The 17,930-nt window shown below is 47.4% G+C and overlaps 1 protein-coding gene and 1 long non-coding RNA gene across 3 annotated transcripts; one reads left to right on the forward strand and one right to left on the reverse strand.

Moving 5' to 3' along the window:
* The first annotated feature begins 224 nt into the window (after nucleotides 1–224).
* On the forward strand, nucleotides 225–13,963 carry VEZF1 (vascular endothelial zinc finger 1). 2 transcript variants are annotated; one of them, XM_084492856.1, is made up of 7 exons: nucleotides 225–373; nucleotides 5,240–5,937; nucleotides 6,615–6,678; nucleotides 7,674–7,857; nucleotides 8,657–8,857; nucleotides 11,129–11,173; nucleotides 11,520–13,963. In XM_084492856.1, exons 1-7 carry the CDS (start codon nucleotides 341–343, stop codon nucleotides 11,945–11,947), a joined length of 1,653 nt encoding a protein of 550 aa, XP_084348982.1. In that variant the 5' UTR covers nucleotides 225–340; the 3' UTR covers nucleotides 11,948–13,963. The 2 variants fall into 2 exon arrangements, with proteins under 2 accessions (XP_084348982.1, XP_084348983.1); XM_084492857.1 differs by lacking the exon at nucleotides 11,129–11,173.
* On the reverse strand, nucleotides 13,578–17,754 carry LOC311421219. The gene is made up of 2 exons (XR_014684752.1): nucleotides 16,071–17,754; nucleotides 13,578–15,593 (listed from the first exon to the last, which is right to left on the reverse strand). It is a non-coding gene; the product is annotated as an uncharacterized lncRNA (long non-coding RNA).
* Nucleotides 17,755–17,930: the final 176 nt, after the last annotated feature.

Raw genomic sequence — 17,930 nt, forward strand, 5'->3', positions numbered from 1 at the left:
GCCCGCGCCGCCCCGCCGGGCCGCGGCGCCGCCGCCTCCCCCCTGCGGGCCGCAGTGGTGCAGCCCGGAGGTTAGCGGAAGCGGCCGCTCAGGCGCTGCCATGTTGAGCCGCCGCCGCCGCCGCCGCCGCTTTGTTGTCGGCTCCATGTAGCTGCGGCCCCCCCGGCGCTGGGTTTTGCACGGGGGTTGTAGGGCTGGGCCGGGCTGGGCTGGGTTGGGCTGGGCGGCGGGCGGGGGGGGGGGGGGGAGCGAGGCACCGCTCCGCAGCGCGCCGCACCGAGCCGCCTCCCACCCAGCCACCCACCCACCCCGCTGCCTCAGGCCGCGACGCCCCCGCGCCATGGAGGCCAACTGGACCGCGTTCCTCTTTCAGGTGAGGCCCCGCCGCGCCGCGCCGCTTTCTCAACACTCCCCCCCCCCCCCCCTCCCCTTCAACCACCCCCCCCCCCCCCCCAACCACCACACCACACACAACAACCTCCGCCCTCCTCCTCCTCCTCCTCCTCCTCCTCCTCCTCCTCTTCCCTCAGCGGCCGCGGGGCTCCCCGCTAGGCCGGGGCTGTCACTCAGCGCCGCCGCCCGGCCTCCCGCCCGCCTTCCCCCCCCCCCCCCCCCTCGGCTGTGTGTGTTATGGGGTGGGGGGGGGGGGATGTGGCCATCAGCAGCGTTTTGGATCGATTTAACTTTTTTTTTTTTTTTTTTTTTTTCCCTCCCCCGGGCAGACAAAACGGCCTTTATTTTAGTTTGTTTATTTTAATTATTTAATTATTTATTTATTTTTTGGCCTCCCCCCCCTCAAAAAAAATAATAAATAAATAAAATAAAAACACGACAAAAAGGCAGCGCAGGGATGGAGCCGTCCCCCCCTCTACCCCCCCCCCCCCCCCCCCCAGCCTCGTTGTGTGCGAACGGGCACCGGGAGGAGAGGCCGGGCTCGGACACGGACCCCCCCCCGCCCGGTGCCGCTTCCCCGAGCCCCGACCCCTTCCCGGGCTGTTTTTTTTAATTATTATTATTTTATTTATTTATTTATTTATTTTTACCAGCCCGCTACCGCGTTGTTTTTCACCTCTTTTTGCTCTTTTTTATTTTTTTCTTCTTTTATTTTTATTTATTTATTTATTTATTTATTTATTTAACGTTGCAATGTGCGAGCGGGGGAATAAATAAAGAAAGAAAGAAAAGAAAGAAATGAAGAACGGGAGCGGGCAGGCACACAGCACCTCTCCCGAGGTAAAACAATCCTCCCTGCCAGCGGCGCCCGGCTGCTTACTCACCGCCCGCCGCCGGGGCTGAGCGAAGGGATCGGGGCAGGGCCCCCCACAAAAAAAAAACTCCCCCCATGTCCCCTGCTCCCTCCACCGGGGCTGAGCTGATCCTTGTCCCCACCAGGCACCTGATTTCCCCCAGCCCAGCGCCTGATCCCCCCCGAGCAGGGCACTTTTGGCTTCCCTTTGGCACCCGGCTGAGCCGCTCGGGGCAGGATTGTCCCGAGGCGCTGCCCGGCCAGCTCCTCGCCGCCTGCCCTCATTTTTTTGGGGGTGTTTGCTGTGTTTGCTGTGTTTCCGAGCGGCGGGGGCCCCGCTCCGCTTCGGTGGCGGGTTGTGCCGTGCTGCTTCTCATTAGGAGTCGGCAGCGCGCTTTGCCACCGCGCAGTTTTGTGTGGCTTGGAAGCATCTCCACGGAGCTGTGACGTGGAAATTTTCCTCGTGCCCCCCCCCTCAGCAATAAAGCTCTCAGGCCTCCCGATAAATGCTGAGTATTGTTTCTCGAGTCATTTCTTTAAAGCCGAGGATTTAGGATGGGAGCATCCTGATGCACCCAGCAGACAGCACTAGAAAGTGCTTTTCTTCTTTCCGCTCCTCAGCTTTTCTTCTTTCTATTCTTACCAACAGCGCGACAGCCAAAATCCAAAAGATTAGTTAAAATGAGTAACAAAAAGTGAATTTACCCCCCCCCCTTCGCAGCCCTTTCCCTGCCATCAGTTAAATAACAAAACCAAGTGGGCGAATGCACACGCAAATTATTTTTTAAGGGCTTTTACTGAACGTGCTTTCCAGCTGTTGCAGGATTGCTAAGGGCAGGTTAATTTCCAGCGTGTAAAACTGTAACTTCTGGCAAACTGCTTCTAGGGGAGGTTTCAATGTCTCAGTGTCGGTCTCAGTAGCGATGGGATGTGTAACTGTAAACTGCTCCTTCCAAATAAAGTTACTGGGTCGTGCTTAGGTGGCGTGCTGATGGATTGTATCTTCTGAAAGAAACGATTACAATGTTGAATAAGCAGTGCTTGTCCGGATCTTGCCGGTCCCTGAAATGCCTGTTTTGAAACCGCTTTTAGTATCTGCTCGGAAAGTGAAAGTTGTATCTGTTGGTGTTGGGAGGAATCATCCATCAAACAGGGTATTCAAGATATGACTCACGCTAATTTGTTGCTCTCGCGTTAAGGCTTGAGTGCAAAAATCTTTTAGCCTCTGGCACTGGAAGTTGGTGGTGCCACGTCCTACCACTCTGGGTCACGAATTGCGGATTTCTTATTTACTGCCCCCAGGAAAGAAAGATTTGGTGATAGACGAGGGTGTTTTGCATGAGAGCCTGTCCCAGGCGATCAGAATCTGGCAAAAATTGTTGACTTGACATTAGTGCTAGGTCAAGTAAAACCGTGCCGTGCCTGGATAAAAACGGCTGGCGAGAGGCGTGCAGCAGGTGCTGCGTTCCCTTCTCGGGCAGCAAGATTAAAAAAAATAATAATAATAATTAAAAAAAACCAAACACCTGATCCTTTTTAAAAAGCCTTTCATGCAGGCCTCGGAAAGTGAGGAGCGGTGGTGTTGGAGAAGGGGTTGTTGAGAGCGCTGCTGACAAATCACCCCGCTGAGCTGGGACCCGCGCTAAGCAGGCTTATGTAAGAGCGAGCACGCAGCCGGGGAGCCCTCCTGGTCCCGCAGCCCTCCGGTGGGAGCGGGCGCCTCGGTACCTCCGAGTGCTGCCGAGACTTCAAGGCTTAAAAATACCCATCGACTGCACAAGTTTGAACCTTGTCCAAAGGATTTGGGCTCCCTATTATCCGATCTGCCAGCTCTCCGCCTTTGAAACTGTATCTCCAGAGCTATCCTTAGGTGCTCCTGAGTGCCGTCTGATGCAGTTAACAGCGTTGTTTAGTGCTTATTGGAAATTGGCTGTAAAACATCTCACTTTTTTTTTTTTTTTTTCCAAATTAAAACTGTACCCAAGTACACAGCTTGCTTAACGCCGCGCCGCCGGTGTGTCCGGTGCGTGCTCTGCTCCTTCCCGTGCGACGCAGATGTCACCACCGCGCTCTAGAAACCCCGGCGGATAAAATCCGCAGCTGTCGCTCGAGCCAGGCAAAAGTTTACAGGAGAGGATGAAGAGAGAGCCGTGCCCTGCTCGGCAGTGTAGCCTCCAGGAGAGCTCTGTTGGGCTCTTTAGCAGCTGCTGCTGTGATATGGCCCCATGGGCTGGTGTTTGTGGTGGCTGCAGCGGTGCGGCTGCACTCCGGTGCAGGTGCAGACAGAAGTGGCCGGGCTGTCCCAGGCCGTAACGATTCCAGCAAGTCTTGTCCCATGTTGCCATGCCGAACCCGGGCTGCTTTCCTGTCAGCTAGGCTTGTGGTGTGATGGAGCACATATTCCTGCCCACGTGGGTCCGTGTTTGTAGCCACCGGTGGCTTTTATCCAAGGATCAGCAGCACTGTGCTCCCGAGAAAGGAGTAGCCGAGGTGCCTTGGGCAGAGCGGGGCACGACTGCCTGGAGCTGGGGCAGATAAAACGCCGGCTGGGCGCACTGCAGCCACCGCTCGGGATTGTGAGAGGCGAAGGGACAGGATGGAACTGAGGACAAGTCCCAGAGCCCGCTTCGGGACATCCTGATGTCTCGAAAGGATGCCAAGCGTAGGGAGAGCCTGAGCTGGGGTGTGCTTCGTACAAGTGCCTGTCCTCAGCCAAAATAAACGTAGACATGAAGGGGGTTGCATGCAGGCAGTGTTTCACCCGGCTGTCCCAGCCTCACTGTGCCATGCGGCACATGGGCCTGGTGAAGGCAGCTGTAGGAAGAAGCCCTGGGAGGTGGCGGTGCTGCTCTGAGAGGAAGGCCAGCTCCCCAAACTCGGCTTCAGACCTGGCTTGCCCCGCTGACAGCCAGAGCGGGGTCAAACCGGGCTGCTGGGACCGAGGCACGTCTCGAGTGCAGATGTGCTGGAGGTGCCAGAGTGATTTATTTTAATGCTCCATTAGGCTGGGTTGGTCTGCGTGGTTTCTGAACCACTTCAAATGTGTTTCGGCCAGGGTTTTGTCCCGCTCTGACAGGATGAACATTGAGAACGGCGTTTTCTGTCTCAGAACAAGCAGCACTTAAACCTGTGTGGCTGCAGCATGGCCGAGGGGTCTTTACCCTGGTACTTGCAGGGTCTCCCTCTGCCTTTTCCCCGCAGCTTCTCCCCCTGCTCCTGTAGCTCCCAGCCTCTCCATATCAGCTGTCCTCGAGCAGCTTGGAGGTCCTCCCCGGGATCCAGACACCTCCCAGAGCTCACTGATCAGCTTCCCTCCCGTCCCAGAACCCTGCCGGTGGAGAGGAGACCTCTCCTTGGCTGCCAGACACCAAGCGGTCAGCACCCAGCGTGCCGGGGGCCTGCCGGGCATAGAAGCGCTGCGTTAGGCAGCTCCCTGCCCGAGCTGCCTCGGTCTCGGTGCCAGCACGCTGCTCTGAGCACGGTGTTTAAATACGGTGGCTTATCGCATCCCGGCTCTGGGCGGCTGCAGCCTAATCCCCGGCGTGCAGTAAGCCCGGGTTAGGTTTAGAGGCGGGGCGGTGTTTTGCAACTCCCCCTCGGTACATTCATAAGCTCCAAAGATAGCCCTGCCGGGGCACCTGATACGATCGTTAGTAAAACGAGTTATCTGTTATGTAAAGATCAGGCGATACGGGAGGAAAGATCTGACAAGCGCCTCCTTGTTTTCCATAAGAAACGGTGCCCTCCGGAAACTTCAGTGTTTGATTGTTCCGGTGTGCGCCTTGCCACGCTTGCTGGCCGCAGGATCCATGCCGCGTGCGCGTCGAAAGCACGAGCGGCGTTACCCTCCGCACAGGAAAATCCCCTAACCTCGTGCAGCCCTGCGTCGCTGGCTGTCAGGCTAGAGTTTGCTTTCCCATAGCCTGTAAACGTGCTCAGCGCGTCGAAGCGAGCTCCCGGCCGTAGAATTTAAGTGTGAATGTTTGGTTTTAGGCACACGAAGCCTCACACCACCAACAGCAGGCAGCACAGAACAGTTTGTTGCCGCTCCTGAGCTCTGCTGTTGAGCCACCCGATCAGAAGCCGATTCTGCCCTTACCAATAACGCAGAAACCTCAGCCTGCAGCAGAAACGTTAAAGGATGCTATTGTTGGGATTAAAAAGGAAAAACCTAAAACCTCCTTTGTGTGCACTTACTGCAGCAAAGCTTTCAGGGACAGCTACCATCTGAGGCGCCACGAGTCCTGCCACACGGGCGTAAAGTTAGTGTCACGGCCAAAGAAAACTCCCACCACGATGGTGCCCCTTATCTCCACCATCGCTGGTGACAACAGCCGAAGCTCGCTGGTTTCCACCATCGCGGGCATCCTGTCCACGGTCACTACGTCTTCCTCCGCCACCAACCCCAGCAGCAGCGCCGGTGCCACGGCCATGTCAGTGACTCAGACGGTGAAGAAGCCCAGCAAGCCCGTCAAGAAGAACCACGCCTGCGAGATGTGCGGCAAGGCCTTCAGGGACGTGTACCACCTCAACCGGCACAAGCTGTCCCACTCGGATGAGAAACCCTTCGAATGTCCCATTTGCAATCAGCGCTTCAAGAGAAAGGATCGCATGACCTACCACGTGAGGTCTCACGAAGGTGGCATCACGAAACCCTACACCTGTGGTGTTTGTGGAAAAGGCTTCTCGAGGTACCATGTAGAAAATCCCAGGCGAGCTCAAGTATTGGCTTTTCACAACCAGGCAGGGCTGAGCTGTGGTAGCGAGGGGCTGGGAGGCGCAGGCCCCTTAGGAGGTGGGCGAGGGGATGAGGAAAGGAGCCTTGCTCACCTCTAGGGCCCGGGTCTCGGTCTGAGCCAGGCGGGCGGTGAGCAAGAGCATCCCATTTTTTGGTGACAGTGTTTTGAAACATCGTCACGGCCTCAGGACACGTGTCTGTGTCTCTGGTGGTGATGGCCCAGCCCCTTCACCAGCCGTGGCAGAGGTCAGGGACCGAGCGGGGCACAGCAGGCCAGCTGCCTCCTCGTCTCCTCGCAAAGTTGAGGCGTGCTGACAGCACTGCGGGGAAGCTTGCACTGCTGCTGGCTGCGCCTTCGACAGAAAACTTCCACCTCTAGAGCTGTTGGCCTGTCATCTATACACAAGGTCCAACCAAATTTCCAGGTGGATAAGAATGTGGTTAGGTTTCAAAGTGCAGCTTGGGTCTCGCATGTGTTACTCTAGCCCAAAGTCACCGGGTAGGTAAGGGGGACGTAGTTCTGGCTGTGCAGAGGGCTGGGGGCTGCAGGGGGTCGCAAGGTCCAAAAATGTCACTGCTATCTGTTTGTAACAGTATGCATTTTCTTTTCTGTTCCTCTCTTTTGTGCAGGCCTGATCATCTAAGCTGTCACGTTAAACATGTTCACTCAACAGAGAGACCCTTCAAATGCCAAGTAAGGGCTACCATGATTTATTAAGAACCATGCCTCGTTGTGTAGTTAGATCCTCAGGGGAATCATCTTCCCAGAACCATGGTTGCTCCTGGACTTTTCTGTGGAGTGCAAGTTTAGGAATAAAGTCTCATCTGAGTTACTTATCAGCTGTGCCGTGGTGCTGATGTAGGTGCAGGGGCAGTTTAAGAGGATGCAGTGGCTACGCCCGTAGGAAGATTAGAGGCTTTTTGCTTTCTCGGAGAACAATGTAGTTACGCTGCTTTATGACGCGCTTAACTTAGCACGAGGACTGTAACGGTGTCCTCAGCTCAGTGCTGGCTACTGCAGAAAGGTGTGCAGTGTGTTCCTCAGTACAGCCATTAAAAATGGATTGGGATGGTTGATTCTGGATCCGCTGTTTTGCTGGAACGTGAACACAAGTTGGTGTCAGTTGATGGCTTAGTAAAAGGGAAATAACTGGACTGCCCTCGAGCAATTAACTGTTTTGCTTGGAATATATATTCATGTTCCAACCTGTGTTTTTAGTGACTCATCGCATTAAATGAAAGTTTTGTGTGAAAAAAATGACATAAGAAAAAGGTTTTGCTTCCCTATTTTGATTTGGATAGAAGCAGAAATAATCGAGCAATTTAAGATACTGAGTTCAGATTTGTGCAGTACAGTTGTATCAGATAGCAACTTTTCCTGTTCTGGGTGGTTTTTGTAAGCTACCTCTCAGTGTGCTAGGTAAGGTAACGCGCTATTTAAGACCACTCAGATAGTCTAGAGTATGATTTTTGTCATCTCGTAAGCCAGCTTCCATTTAGCAACTAGATAACTTTCAGTCTCTGTTCAACAGTTTGATTTTGGTTTCTCATACATGTAAGTAGAACTTGGGGTTGTCAGTGTGCCTCAGATACCCTATGCACAGAGAGGGTAAAGCGTACAGTGGGCATGCGATTCGTACTGCAATGATACTGTCTGCACTGCAAGTGTAATTGTTGTCCTTCATATAGACGTGCACTGCTGCCTTTGCCACCAAAGACAGACTGCGGACACACATGGTGCGCCATGAAGGAAAGGTATCGTGTAATATCTGTGGTAAACTTCTGAGTGCAGCATATATCACCAGCCACTTAAAGACACACGGGCAGAGCCAAAGTATCAACTGTAATACCTGTAAACAAGGCATCAATAAAAGTAGGTGAACGTTTTAAAAACATTTCTAATAACAATGTGTTTGCAAAGGGATTTGCCTTTGGTTACGTTAACGTGCACGAGCGTACCCATCCTGTGGGAATTCACGCCTGTTAGAAATAGATATTGATAGCAGGATCTTCTTTAGCTCAAGGAATTGGCATACGTGGAATTGGTTTGCTGCTAGACTGCTATGGGGAATGTCTAAAATGCCTGATTGTTGAGCTTAATACGAAATTTGGATGTGAAATATTTTTCAAGGTATAAGGTTTCAGCTCTGGCTTCGCCAGCCAGTTCATACGAGGCATTTACAGCAGTTGGTAGAGGTGGAAACGATGAGCTGTAATGTGGCCAGAGGGTAATAACATGCTGTTCTGTGATGTAAAGGTAAACTGAAAACTTTGTCATACTTGGAATAAAAAGTAAAAAAGGCCTTTTAAAAAAGAAAAATGTAGCTGAGGTTTAAAAAAAAAAAAAAAAGGAATTTGCTAATTGGCTTGAGTTCTAGAGACTCACTGTAGTCTTTTATTTCAGTCTTCCTAAAATACAAATAAAATAATGAGAAAGGAGGTTCATTTTTGGCAGAAACCAAATGTTCCTGATTTACATTTTGTTTTTTAAACCTCGGAAAAGTAGTTTTATAAAGCGCATGATTAATGATATGGTTTTAAACATCTCTGTGATTTTCCTCTTGGAATCCTGCGAGATTCCACGCACTCTTTTTGGAAGAAGCCTTTGTCATCTCAGCAGAAAACAGAGTAACTTTTCAAGGTGAATTTGTGTTCTTACTTACTTGGCATAGCATGCATGAGTGAAGAGACCAGCAATCAGAAGCAGCAGCAGCAGCAGCAACAGCAGCAACAGCAACAACAACAGCAGCAACAGCAGCAGCAGCAGCAACAACAGCAACAGCAGCAGCAGCAGCAGCATGTAACAAGTTGGCCGGGAAAGCAGGTAGAGACCCTGAGATTATGGGAAGAGGCCGTCAAAGCAAGGAAGAAAGGTAAAATGAAACAATACTTACGGTCTTGGTTTTGTAGGATAATTGAGTTCACAGTTACGTGGGGAGTTTCAGGTGTCAGAAGAGGATGGGTTACGTGATGGTTTCATTCCCAGTGTTAGAAGTAATAGCTGCAAACTAGAAGGAGGGTAGCATTACCAAAATGAAGCTGTTAAATGAACTCTTTATTACTTACTTCCCGTTGGTCTCTGTGCTTAAATGTGTATGTAGCAGTCATCAATTATAAAGGGATGTTTGTATCTGCTCCAAGGCAAGAGTGTGTTTTTTTTGACTTGCATGTGGTTTTGGGCTGTGTTTATGCATACTTACCAGTTGTTAACTTGTGTGCATATATATATTTGTATGTATATATATACACACATACAACACCCTCTCTTTGCATCATCGCTGCCTTGCATGTGAATGCTTCCTGTGTCCCTTTTCTTGTTTCTCTCCCAGTTTATTCCATGCACTTTATCTGTGACTTAATTGCATTTGCATGAAGTCTTCTGAAACTCCTAGGACTGACTCTTCCATCTCTCTTTTTATCACAAAATTAGCTAATAAGCGATAGTGCCTTTCATTGTTGCTAGCACACAGCTTACATACGCTTATCCTACCATAACTAAAATCGAATAGCTTCCTTTTGTTGGTCAATGCGACAGTTTTGTAAAGAATAGATTGCTTCAGTGCAGTGTCTTGTTTGGAGTAGAGTAGTTTAAAGCTTCCCGCTACTGCCAGCTTATTCTTTTCACAACAGTTTGATTTCTAATGCCTGTCATGTGTCTCCTGCGGATTACATGTTCTAGAAGAAGTTCTTAGTGACCACTTGCTGCTTTTCACTAGCTGTTTTTAGTAATAAATGTTCTTGACTCACCTTTTTTTCTTTTTCTCCTAAACTTCCTTTCAGTTTCTTCACTCCTTTTTTTTTTTTTTTTTTTTTCTTTTCTTTTCTAGGTCTTATTTGTGTATTAGGCTGCTAGCTCCTTTCTCCTTGATTGTTATTCCAATTGAATTCTGTGATTTGACAGTTTAGAAACAGTTTTAAAATGTGTTAAAATGTAGTAATAACAGACATTAGGTATGATCAGGCCACTAAATGGATAAAGCAAACGAGTGTCAGATGTAGAAAATCTCCGAGTAACTTTCTTCTGCCTGTTCCTTCCTATGTCTTGTTTGCTCTTCCCTTCCTTTCTTACTGAGGTTATTGAACGTACTTTAACAAAAACAGGGGGGTTGGACGGAGTGGTGGGCGAGGGAGGCGGGTGGGGAAAAGCGTTGTCAAATTGATGATATTGGTTTAACTTAACTGAAGTGGGGAAGGGGCAGGGGGTGGGGTGTTTCTTTGTGTGTTACAGTGCTTGGAAGGTGAAGCTAGCCCGGTCAGTGTCGTGCCTGTGTGCTGCTCTTTTCGTGCTGGTTCTCCTGTGCTAGTGCCACCTGTTGTTTTGGCTTTACAACATTATATGGGATTTTTTTTTTTTTTAGTCTAATGCTATTTATTTTCACCTTTTTTTTACTTTTTTTTTTTTTTTTTTTTTTTTTACTCTTTCCCTTCCTTCCCACCCCTCCTAGATATGGACTTTGAAGAACCAACAGTAACCCTTGAGTGGGGCTAATGTTGCTTTCAAAGTTAACTGTCTTGGTACATTTGTATTGCCCGAGTGGCAAGAGTGGACTCTTTGCTCCTGGCTTACCTCCTGAAACGTGGGTGTAGACTGAGCTTGGTGTCCTACCCTACAAATGTGGAATAAGACACGTCTTAGAAGTGCCGTAATGTTGACATAGAATATATTTTTGTCGGTTTCTCTAGCAGCCATCCCTTTCCTTTACCCACGTCCACCAGCCCGCTTCTGTTTTTGGAGCCTTCTAGTTTGGGTAGCCGGCAGGTGGTGCTGATGCCTAGTGATCCCTCCGCTGCGTCCCGGACCACCGGTGCCCGCTCCACCAGTGCCCAGCCCTGCTAGACCCCACCGGGACCAGGGCCGGGCACTGGCCACCTGGGTCTTCCTTGTTCGGCACTTAATTCCTGCTTACTGCAAAACAGAGTAAACCAAACCAAAGCTTGGTGTGCGACTGTAGCTTGTGTGAAAGCTGAGGAGATGATGGGGGTTGAAAAATCTACTGACTGGGTAGCCGTGAATATTGCTAAGTAGAAGTGCTGTGCTCAGTGGGACGACTTAGTAGGAGTAATTAAGACTGAAATAAGCAGGTAAATATTGAAACGAGCTTTGCTTATCAGTCCCTAATAATGACTTTTTAAAACCTTCACAGAATGTCAGTTCACCTTTGAGAAGGCTATAGAGTACGTACCATTCGGTATGTACACTCTCTCCTCTATTTATAATGTTCCTCTTGGGAGGATTTCTTTGATTGTACGATACTGTTTTTATGAACGTCGAAACCCTCTTTATAAGACAACCTCGCTTGACTTCCCAGGAAAAAAAAATATTGAATTCAAATGAACTGCATGAGAGTTTATATTTCTTTAGGCTATAGAATGTTAACAGTTTTAACTTACTAATAATTCCTAAAGAAAATGATTCCAGAATTTGTATCTGTACTTGTTTGATTTTTGTTTTGTTCTGTTCAGTTTTTTTTTTAAATCTTGTCCATGGTTTTTTATGTGTTAAAAACTTTTTGTCTTTTTATGTCTCATTTTTAGAAGCTGCTAACTTGTGCCAAACCTCCACTGCTGCTACTACGCCTGTGACTCTTACTACTCCATTCAATATAACGTCCTCTGTGGCTTCTGGGACTATCACAAACCCAGTCACAGTGGCAGCTGCAATGAGCATGAGAAGTCCAGTAAATGTATCAAGTGCAGTTAATATATCCAGTCCGATGAACCTAGGGCATCCTGTAACTATAACAAGTCCGTTATCCATGACATCTCCATTAACGCTCACCACACCAGTCAATTTACCCACCCCAGTAACCGCTCCAGTGAATATAGCGCATCCAGTCACTATAACATCTCCCATGAACCTCCCCACACCGATGACGTTAGCTGGTCCGTTAAATATAGCGATGAGACCAGTAGAGAGCATGCCTTTCCTGCCCCAGGCCTTGCCCACGTCTCCTCCCTGGTAAAAAAAAAAAAATAATTCTAAACAGTATTAAAAAGGATTAAGGTGGAATCCTTACCAGCAGTTCTTTTTTGGGGTTTGTTTTTTTGTTTTTTTGTTTTGTTTTGTTTGTTTTGTTTTATTGTTTTTTTTTTTAAATAGTTAATAATAAATTCAAACTACGACACTGGGGCAACATGCACCATCAGAGACCATAGTAGCATCTTCCCCCGTTGATTTGGCTCACATGGTTCAACCTTGAGTTTCACTGGAGCACTTCATTTAAAGTAAGTTTTACCTTTTAGCTGACTGATGATAAATTAGAGCAGATACATATTTGCCAGAGTTTTGTTTTGTTTTGTTTTTCCTTAAGAAAGTCGTTAAAAAACAGTTTTATGTTTTGTCCCCCAAATAACTTAGGAAATTATTTTAATCTAAACACTAGCAAAGACCCCTTGGATGTGGATGGCTGATTTTAACTTGCCAGTCATTAAGTCCACTGTTTCTGGGCTAGTGTAGAATCTTCGTCTGTGTTGATGGTTTTTTTTTGGTTTTGTTTTTTGTTTTTGTTTTATTTTTTGTTCTATTATTTTTTTTTAAATGAGTAAATGCATTACAATGTTGTCATTTAAAAAAAAAAATGCATTTTGGATTAAATATGCATTTTACCTTTGGGAATATGATAATTTCAGGCAGCATTCCCTATGGGAAAGGTGATACCAGCTCTGATATGCAAAGCATATGATAACTTATCATTCTAACTTCAACATATAATAGGGATTGTGACCTGATATTTGGAGATGTAAATATTACCCAACATATTACCCTAAGGGAATATAGCATTGTAGTCAACATTTTTTAAAAAAAAAACTGTTATTGTTTGGTGAGAAACAGCCATGGCTGACAGAAGAGGAGTCGAAATGTATGTAAACATGGTCTCTGAACAGTCAGACCCCTATGGGACTCTTACCTAGGAGCAAAAGGAGTGCTTTGAAACTTAAGAAATATTGCTTTAAGCTGGAAGATTCTGGAGGCACTGGGTATGATTTTTATGCCCTCTGCTTCCCAATCAAAACCTGCTGGTGTTACAGCAGGGGACAGACGTGTTAGTTGTTCACTAGAAGTTTTGTCTTATATTAAATTGTATACAGTTTTTATTCTAACCACTAACTAGGTAGGATGCCCCTTCAGGACAAGCAGAGAGCGTCTTTTAATTTCTCCCCTATTTCTTAATCAAGTGTTGTGCAAATCTGTTCAACTTTGTAAATATTTGCAAACATCATCATTTTTACGTTATTCTTCTATTGTGTTAACACATTTCTATCAATTTGTGGGAGTTCTGGGATGATGGTTTGAGCTGTCCAGCCCGGAACTTCTCCACAAATGGTCACACATGTTTAAGCTACATGTGCTTTTTATTTCTTAACCTGTTTATCTGTACATAACGTAGAAAGCAAAATCTAGGGAAACAGATATACTTTCTAGACTATCATGTCACATATTCACGTTTTAAAACTTTGTTTTTAAAAAAAGGAAAACACCCTAAAACCAAGACTCTACATTAAAAAAAAAAATAAATTACAGTTGAGATGTTTTTATTTTAATGAAGCTGAAAGCTATGGAGATTAGCGTGTGTGCATTTTCACAGAGTGCTAGCAGGACTGACTAGTCAAAATGGACTGCTTCCGTTTCTACCCTGCCGTGTCAGTACAAGCAGTGATTGCCAGACTTTGGGTCAGGTGACAGGTATCTGTATCATTACGTGAAACTGTTCTAGGGGCTTGGACTACATAGTAAAACAAAAACAACAAAAAAATAGAGCTTAGTGTAAAATAATTTTATAAATGATCTTTTGTACTTTAGGACATCAAATTGTACAACTTTTGTATATATAAAAGCTTAGGAACTTTCTGTTTAGCAGAAAGGAAACACATTCCTACACTTTTAATGTATATGTTTGTTATAATGTCCATGTAAACATATGCCCTATGTTTGTGCCTTTTAATTAGTTTGTCTCAATAAACAAAAATGTAGAGAAGAATATGTAGCTATGACTTTGTTACCACTGTTCTTACTCCAGATGTATAGAGGTCTTCGTTTTTGCACTGTGTAGAGCATTGCGTGCAGACAGCTGCATGACTTAGGCTGGTCCGGCCACAACGAGGCATGCGAGTTGAATGCACCCCGGCAAAAAAAATCTTCCTCCCTTAGCGTAGAGCAGCCCGCGCCGCGGGGCGATGCATGTTGGGCCGTGTAGTTCCCAGGCCATCTCCGTCACCCACGCCAGCGATGCCAACTTGCACCAGTTTTACACAGCAGGCATAGCGGTCTGGGTCTGGGCAAGCCGCAGATGACCCTTAGGTGAAGTTTGGGTGTCCCTGAGCTTAACAAACAAAAGCGTTAAAAGCCGATGTGAAAATGTGTACTAGAAGTGGTTATCTATGAATTACTTACAATAAACAGGTGTGAGACTTAATTGTATGTTGTCAATTACTGTAGTATTGACAGGGGATCCTCCGCACAGCTAGCGGGCCCTGCTGGCGCTATTTTTATCCCAGTAGAGCAAACACATTAAACACCGGCACGGAAATTTTTCGGTGTGACAGAGACTTCCCAAACCACTGAGCATGGTGCTTTTAGCCGGGGATAGGAAAAGGGCTGTTTCCTTTCTATTTTCTGTTGGTTCTGCTCGACCGTACCTGGTTTATGTCCACAAAGCCGCGTTAGCTAATTGTCAACCTGTTTCATCTGTACTTGGGTAAACATTTGCATTGTGCTGTGCATAAACGGTTCCGAGGTGTGCTCCTTAGCTGTCTCAGTGCAGACGTTAATTTCGCTTGTAATGCCATCGTCTGAAATACATTAAGCTGTGCTCTGACAACCCGAAGCTACCTGGTCAAGTAGTTGGTACAGCAGGCGGGCCACCTTCTGATCCGTGCTTCGCCTGCAGTGCGAGGAGGCAGCGAGGCCAGCTGCTGTCGGAGGCGCCGTGCAGTTACACAACAGCACCGGGTGATTTATATGGCAACTCGTGTCACTGCAGCGCCGGGAAATGAAGGCTGTAAGAAAATGGTAGGTCTGAAGAACAGATGCTTCTGTTACACCCGGCGAGTTTCCGTGCAGCTGATAGGCTCAGCCTGGTTTATTTCTCGGAAACTTTGAGGCTGGATCTGGTCCAACATCCAGGGAAGCGTGTTGCCGCTGCTGATGTGAGTGGGCTTTATGTCGAGCCCATTCAGGTCTCCGATTGCAAGTAGCTCAATAGGGTTTTTATTTTTTTTTTTTTCTTCTAAAGTTTCCATAAGCATTCAGCATGAGGGTAACGGCTTAGCATTGACGGCAAGTTTCAGAGTTGAGTTTTGCCTTGGAAGGATTTGTGCTGCGGAAAGGCAGAGCAGGCAGATCAGTGACACAAAAACCCAGCCTCTGTGCAAGAACCCTCGGGGTGAGCGCTCCCGCAGAGGTGGGCAGCAGGAAGTAAGTATTACAGCTCAGCTACCAACGCTGCCGTCAAACTGTGTGAACGACTCGCCTTCGGCCTGTTTGTTCTTTATTTGCAATGCCCGCAACTTCCAGAGGGTGTTTGGGGTGAGCAGAAATCTGGGATTTGGCCATTTACGTCTTGCCCTTGTGAGAGTTACAGCTGAGCGTTGTAAATTGGCAACTTCCTTCTGTTTAGCCCAAGGTAGATCACAGATGAGAGAGAAAAATGGGTGTGTTACTCTTAGCATATGGGTTAAATTCTATTTGCCATTGTTCACAAAAGATCTTTCCCATCATACAATGACTCCCTTTAGAGTGCCAGAAGGAGGAGTATTTAATGTTTGCGTTTTTCCAACAGAGGTTTAAAGAAAAAAAAAAAAAAAAGCTGTTTAGTTGTACCAATCCCACGTAAAGGGGCAGGGGTTGCCCGGGGATTACTTAGGGGCATTTAGTGGTGGTGATAAACCTCCAAATTTCTGCTCGCTCTTTGCTTCCTTTTATTTTAGAAGTGGTCACTGCATCGTATTTTGAAAACTGCTTGTGGGTAATCTTCAGAGCTGTCAGGGTTAGATCCCACCAAAGAAAGAATGAGGGAAAATGCGGATTTAAAGAACAGCCAGGTTTTTCGAAGCATCCGATACTCAGATTTTTAAAATATTTATTACCTGGGATCCCCGTGTGGGAGCTGAGTTCTCGAAAAGCAAACCACAGATTTTTGTTGGAGGGTCCTGACGACACCTGCCGTGGTTTCTCAGTGACTTAGTTTATCCAGCTCACAGATTTAACAGTATTTGCAAAAGGCACTTCAAATTTGTAAATGCCTCTGAGAAGTCCCTTTCTTAGTGCTGCAGTGGGCCTTTGAACCAGTGCTCCTTAGGACAAATAGTATAAAATTCAATCTCTCATTATCATGAGGCAGAATAAAACTTAGTTTAGGTCCCTTTTTACCTATTACAAAATTCATCATGTATATACCTACTGCTTATCCTTGCATTGCTCACCCTCAGCTTCCAGAGCAGCAACTGAAGGGAGACAGAGGAACTACGTGCTAATTTTTGTGTCAAAAATAGCTTTCACCTTTAAATGCACAAGGCTCAGTGACTGCTTTCTAATTAGAAAAAGAATGCTTGAGCTTCTACTGTGAATCCATTTTATGGCTGTGTTAAAATCTGACTGTCAACTCCTGGTTAAAATTTAGTACTGAGGTCCTGACCTAGAAACAAACCTTTTTTTTTTTGGTATTGCATTGGAAAAAGTATTTCAGTGCTAAGAAAAACTAAGCCAGGCAGTCCAACTAGCTCCCCCGTCGCCAGCTAGTGAGAGAGTTAACAGCGACTTGTTTCAGCTTACGTCGTATCGCTCTGAAGTCCAGGTAAGACTGCTGGGAAAGCTGGGCTTATGTTTTCCAAAATAATACATAGATTTTTTTTGAGTTCTTCAGGTCTCTGGGCTAATTTGATCCATTTTTAAAAGGCCTGGGTTGTTCTTTAAGCAGGCGTAAATGCTTCTTGAAAATCAGACATCTCTAAAACATTTCAGTGTGGGCACCTGAAACTGCTGCTTGCATCAGAGAGTGTAGACCTTTACTGTCCTTACCTATAAAAAGAGAAAATCAATCAATCTAGTAAAAAATAGAAGGGATCTTCAGAACGTGTGTTGTTCAGAACAGGCAGAAATACCCTGATTACCTTTTCATGTGGTTGTTACTGCCAGCTGTCAAACAAAAACTTGTGTTTTGTGTTTTCCATGCCAGGTTTTGTTTGTTTGTTTGTTTGTTTTTCCCCCCACGGGATTTACCGATTTAGTTGGAACTGGCTGAATTAAATTCACTATTTTAATTCTTACTAGTTGTGCATTTCTTTCCCCATTTCTCCTCACTTGTGTCAGTAGCAGCTCCGGCCCGTATCAAAGGCCAGTAAAGAAATCTCATTGCCTGATTCCTTTGAAGCGAGGCTGGACCAGAAGAAGGGATTTCAGCCAGCGAAGCTCGCAGCGAGGCACAGCAGATAGACCCAGCGAGCTGCATTTAGCTCTGCGAAGGCAAATGTTGCGGCATATGGACTTGTGCTCGCGGAAAGCCAAAGATTTGCCTCTGTTTTCGCTCTCGCTGCTGTCTGTGAGCCTTGTCAGAGCCTCGCAGCTCCGTACCCAGGCTACGACTGGCGAAGCTGCCAGACAGGGGTGAAATGATTTAGGCTGAGGGGGGGCGATCCCCGCACTAAGGCCGCCCTAAGGGGTCCTTGGGACCACCCCAAGGGGGTGTCCGGGCCCGGCACCCCTCCCTGTGCAGGGTGCTGGGGGTACCGGGGGGGGATCCCCAAAACCGGGGAGGGTCCCCAAACAGGAGGGGGTCCCCAAAACCGGGGGGGGTCCCCAAAGAGGAGGGGGTCCCCAAAACCGGGGAGGGTCCCCAAACAGGAGGGGATCCCCAAACCGGGGGGGGTCTCCAAACCGGGAGGGGATCCCCAAAACCGGAGGTGTGGGGGGGGCACAACAGGGGGTAGGACCCCGCGCCCCCCTCCTCG

Source organism: Aythya ferina, assembly GCF_964211825.1.
Source record: "Aythya ferina genome assembly, chromosome: 19".
Lineage (NCBI taxonomy): Eukaryota > Metazoa > Chordata > Aves > Anseriformes > Anatidae > Aythya > Aythya ferina.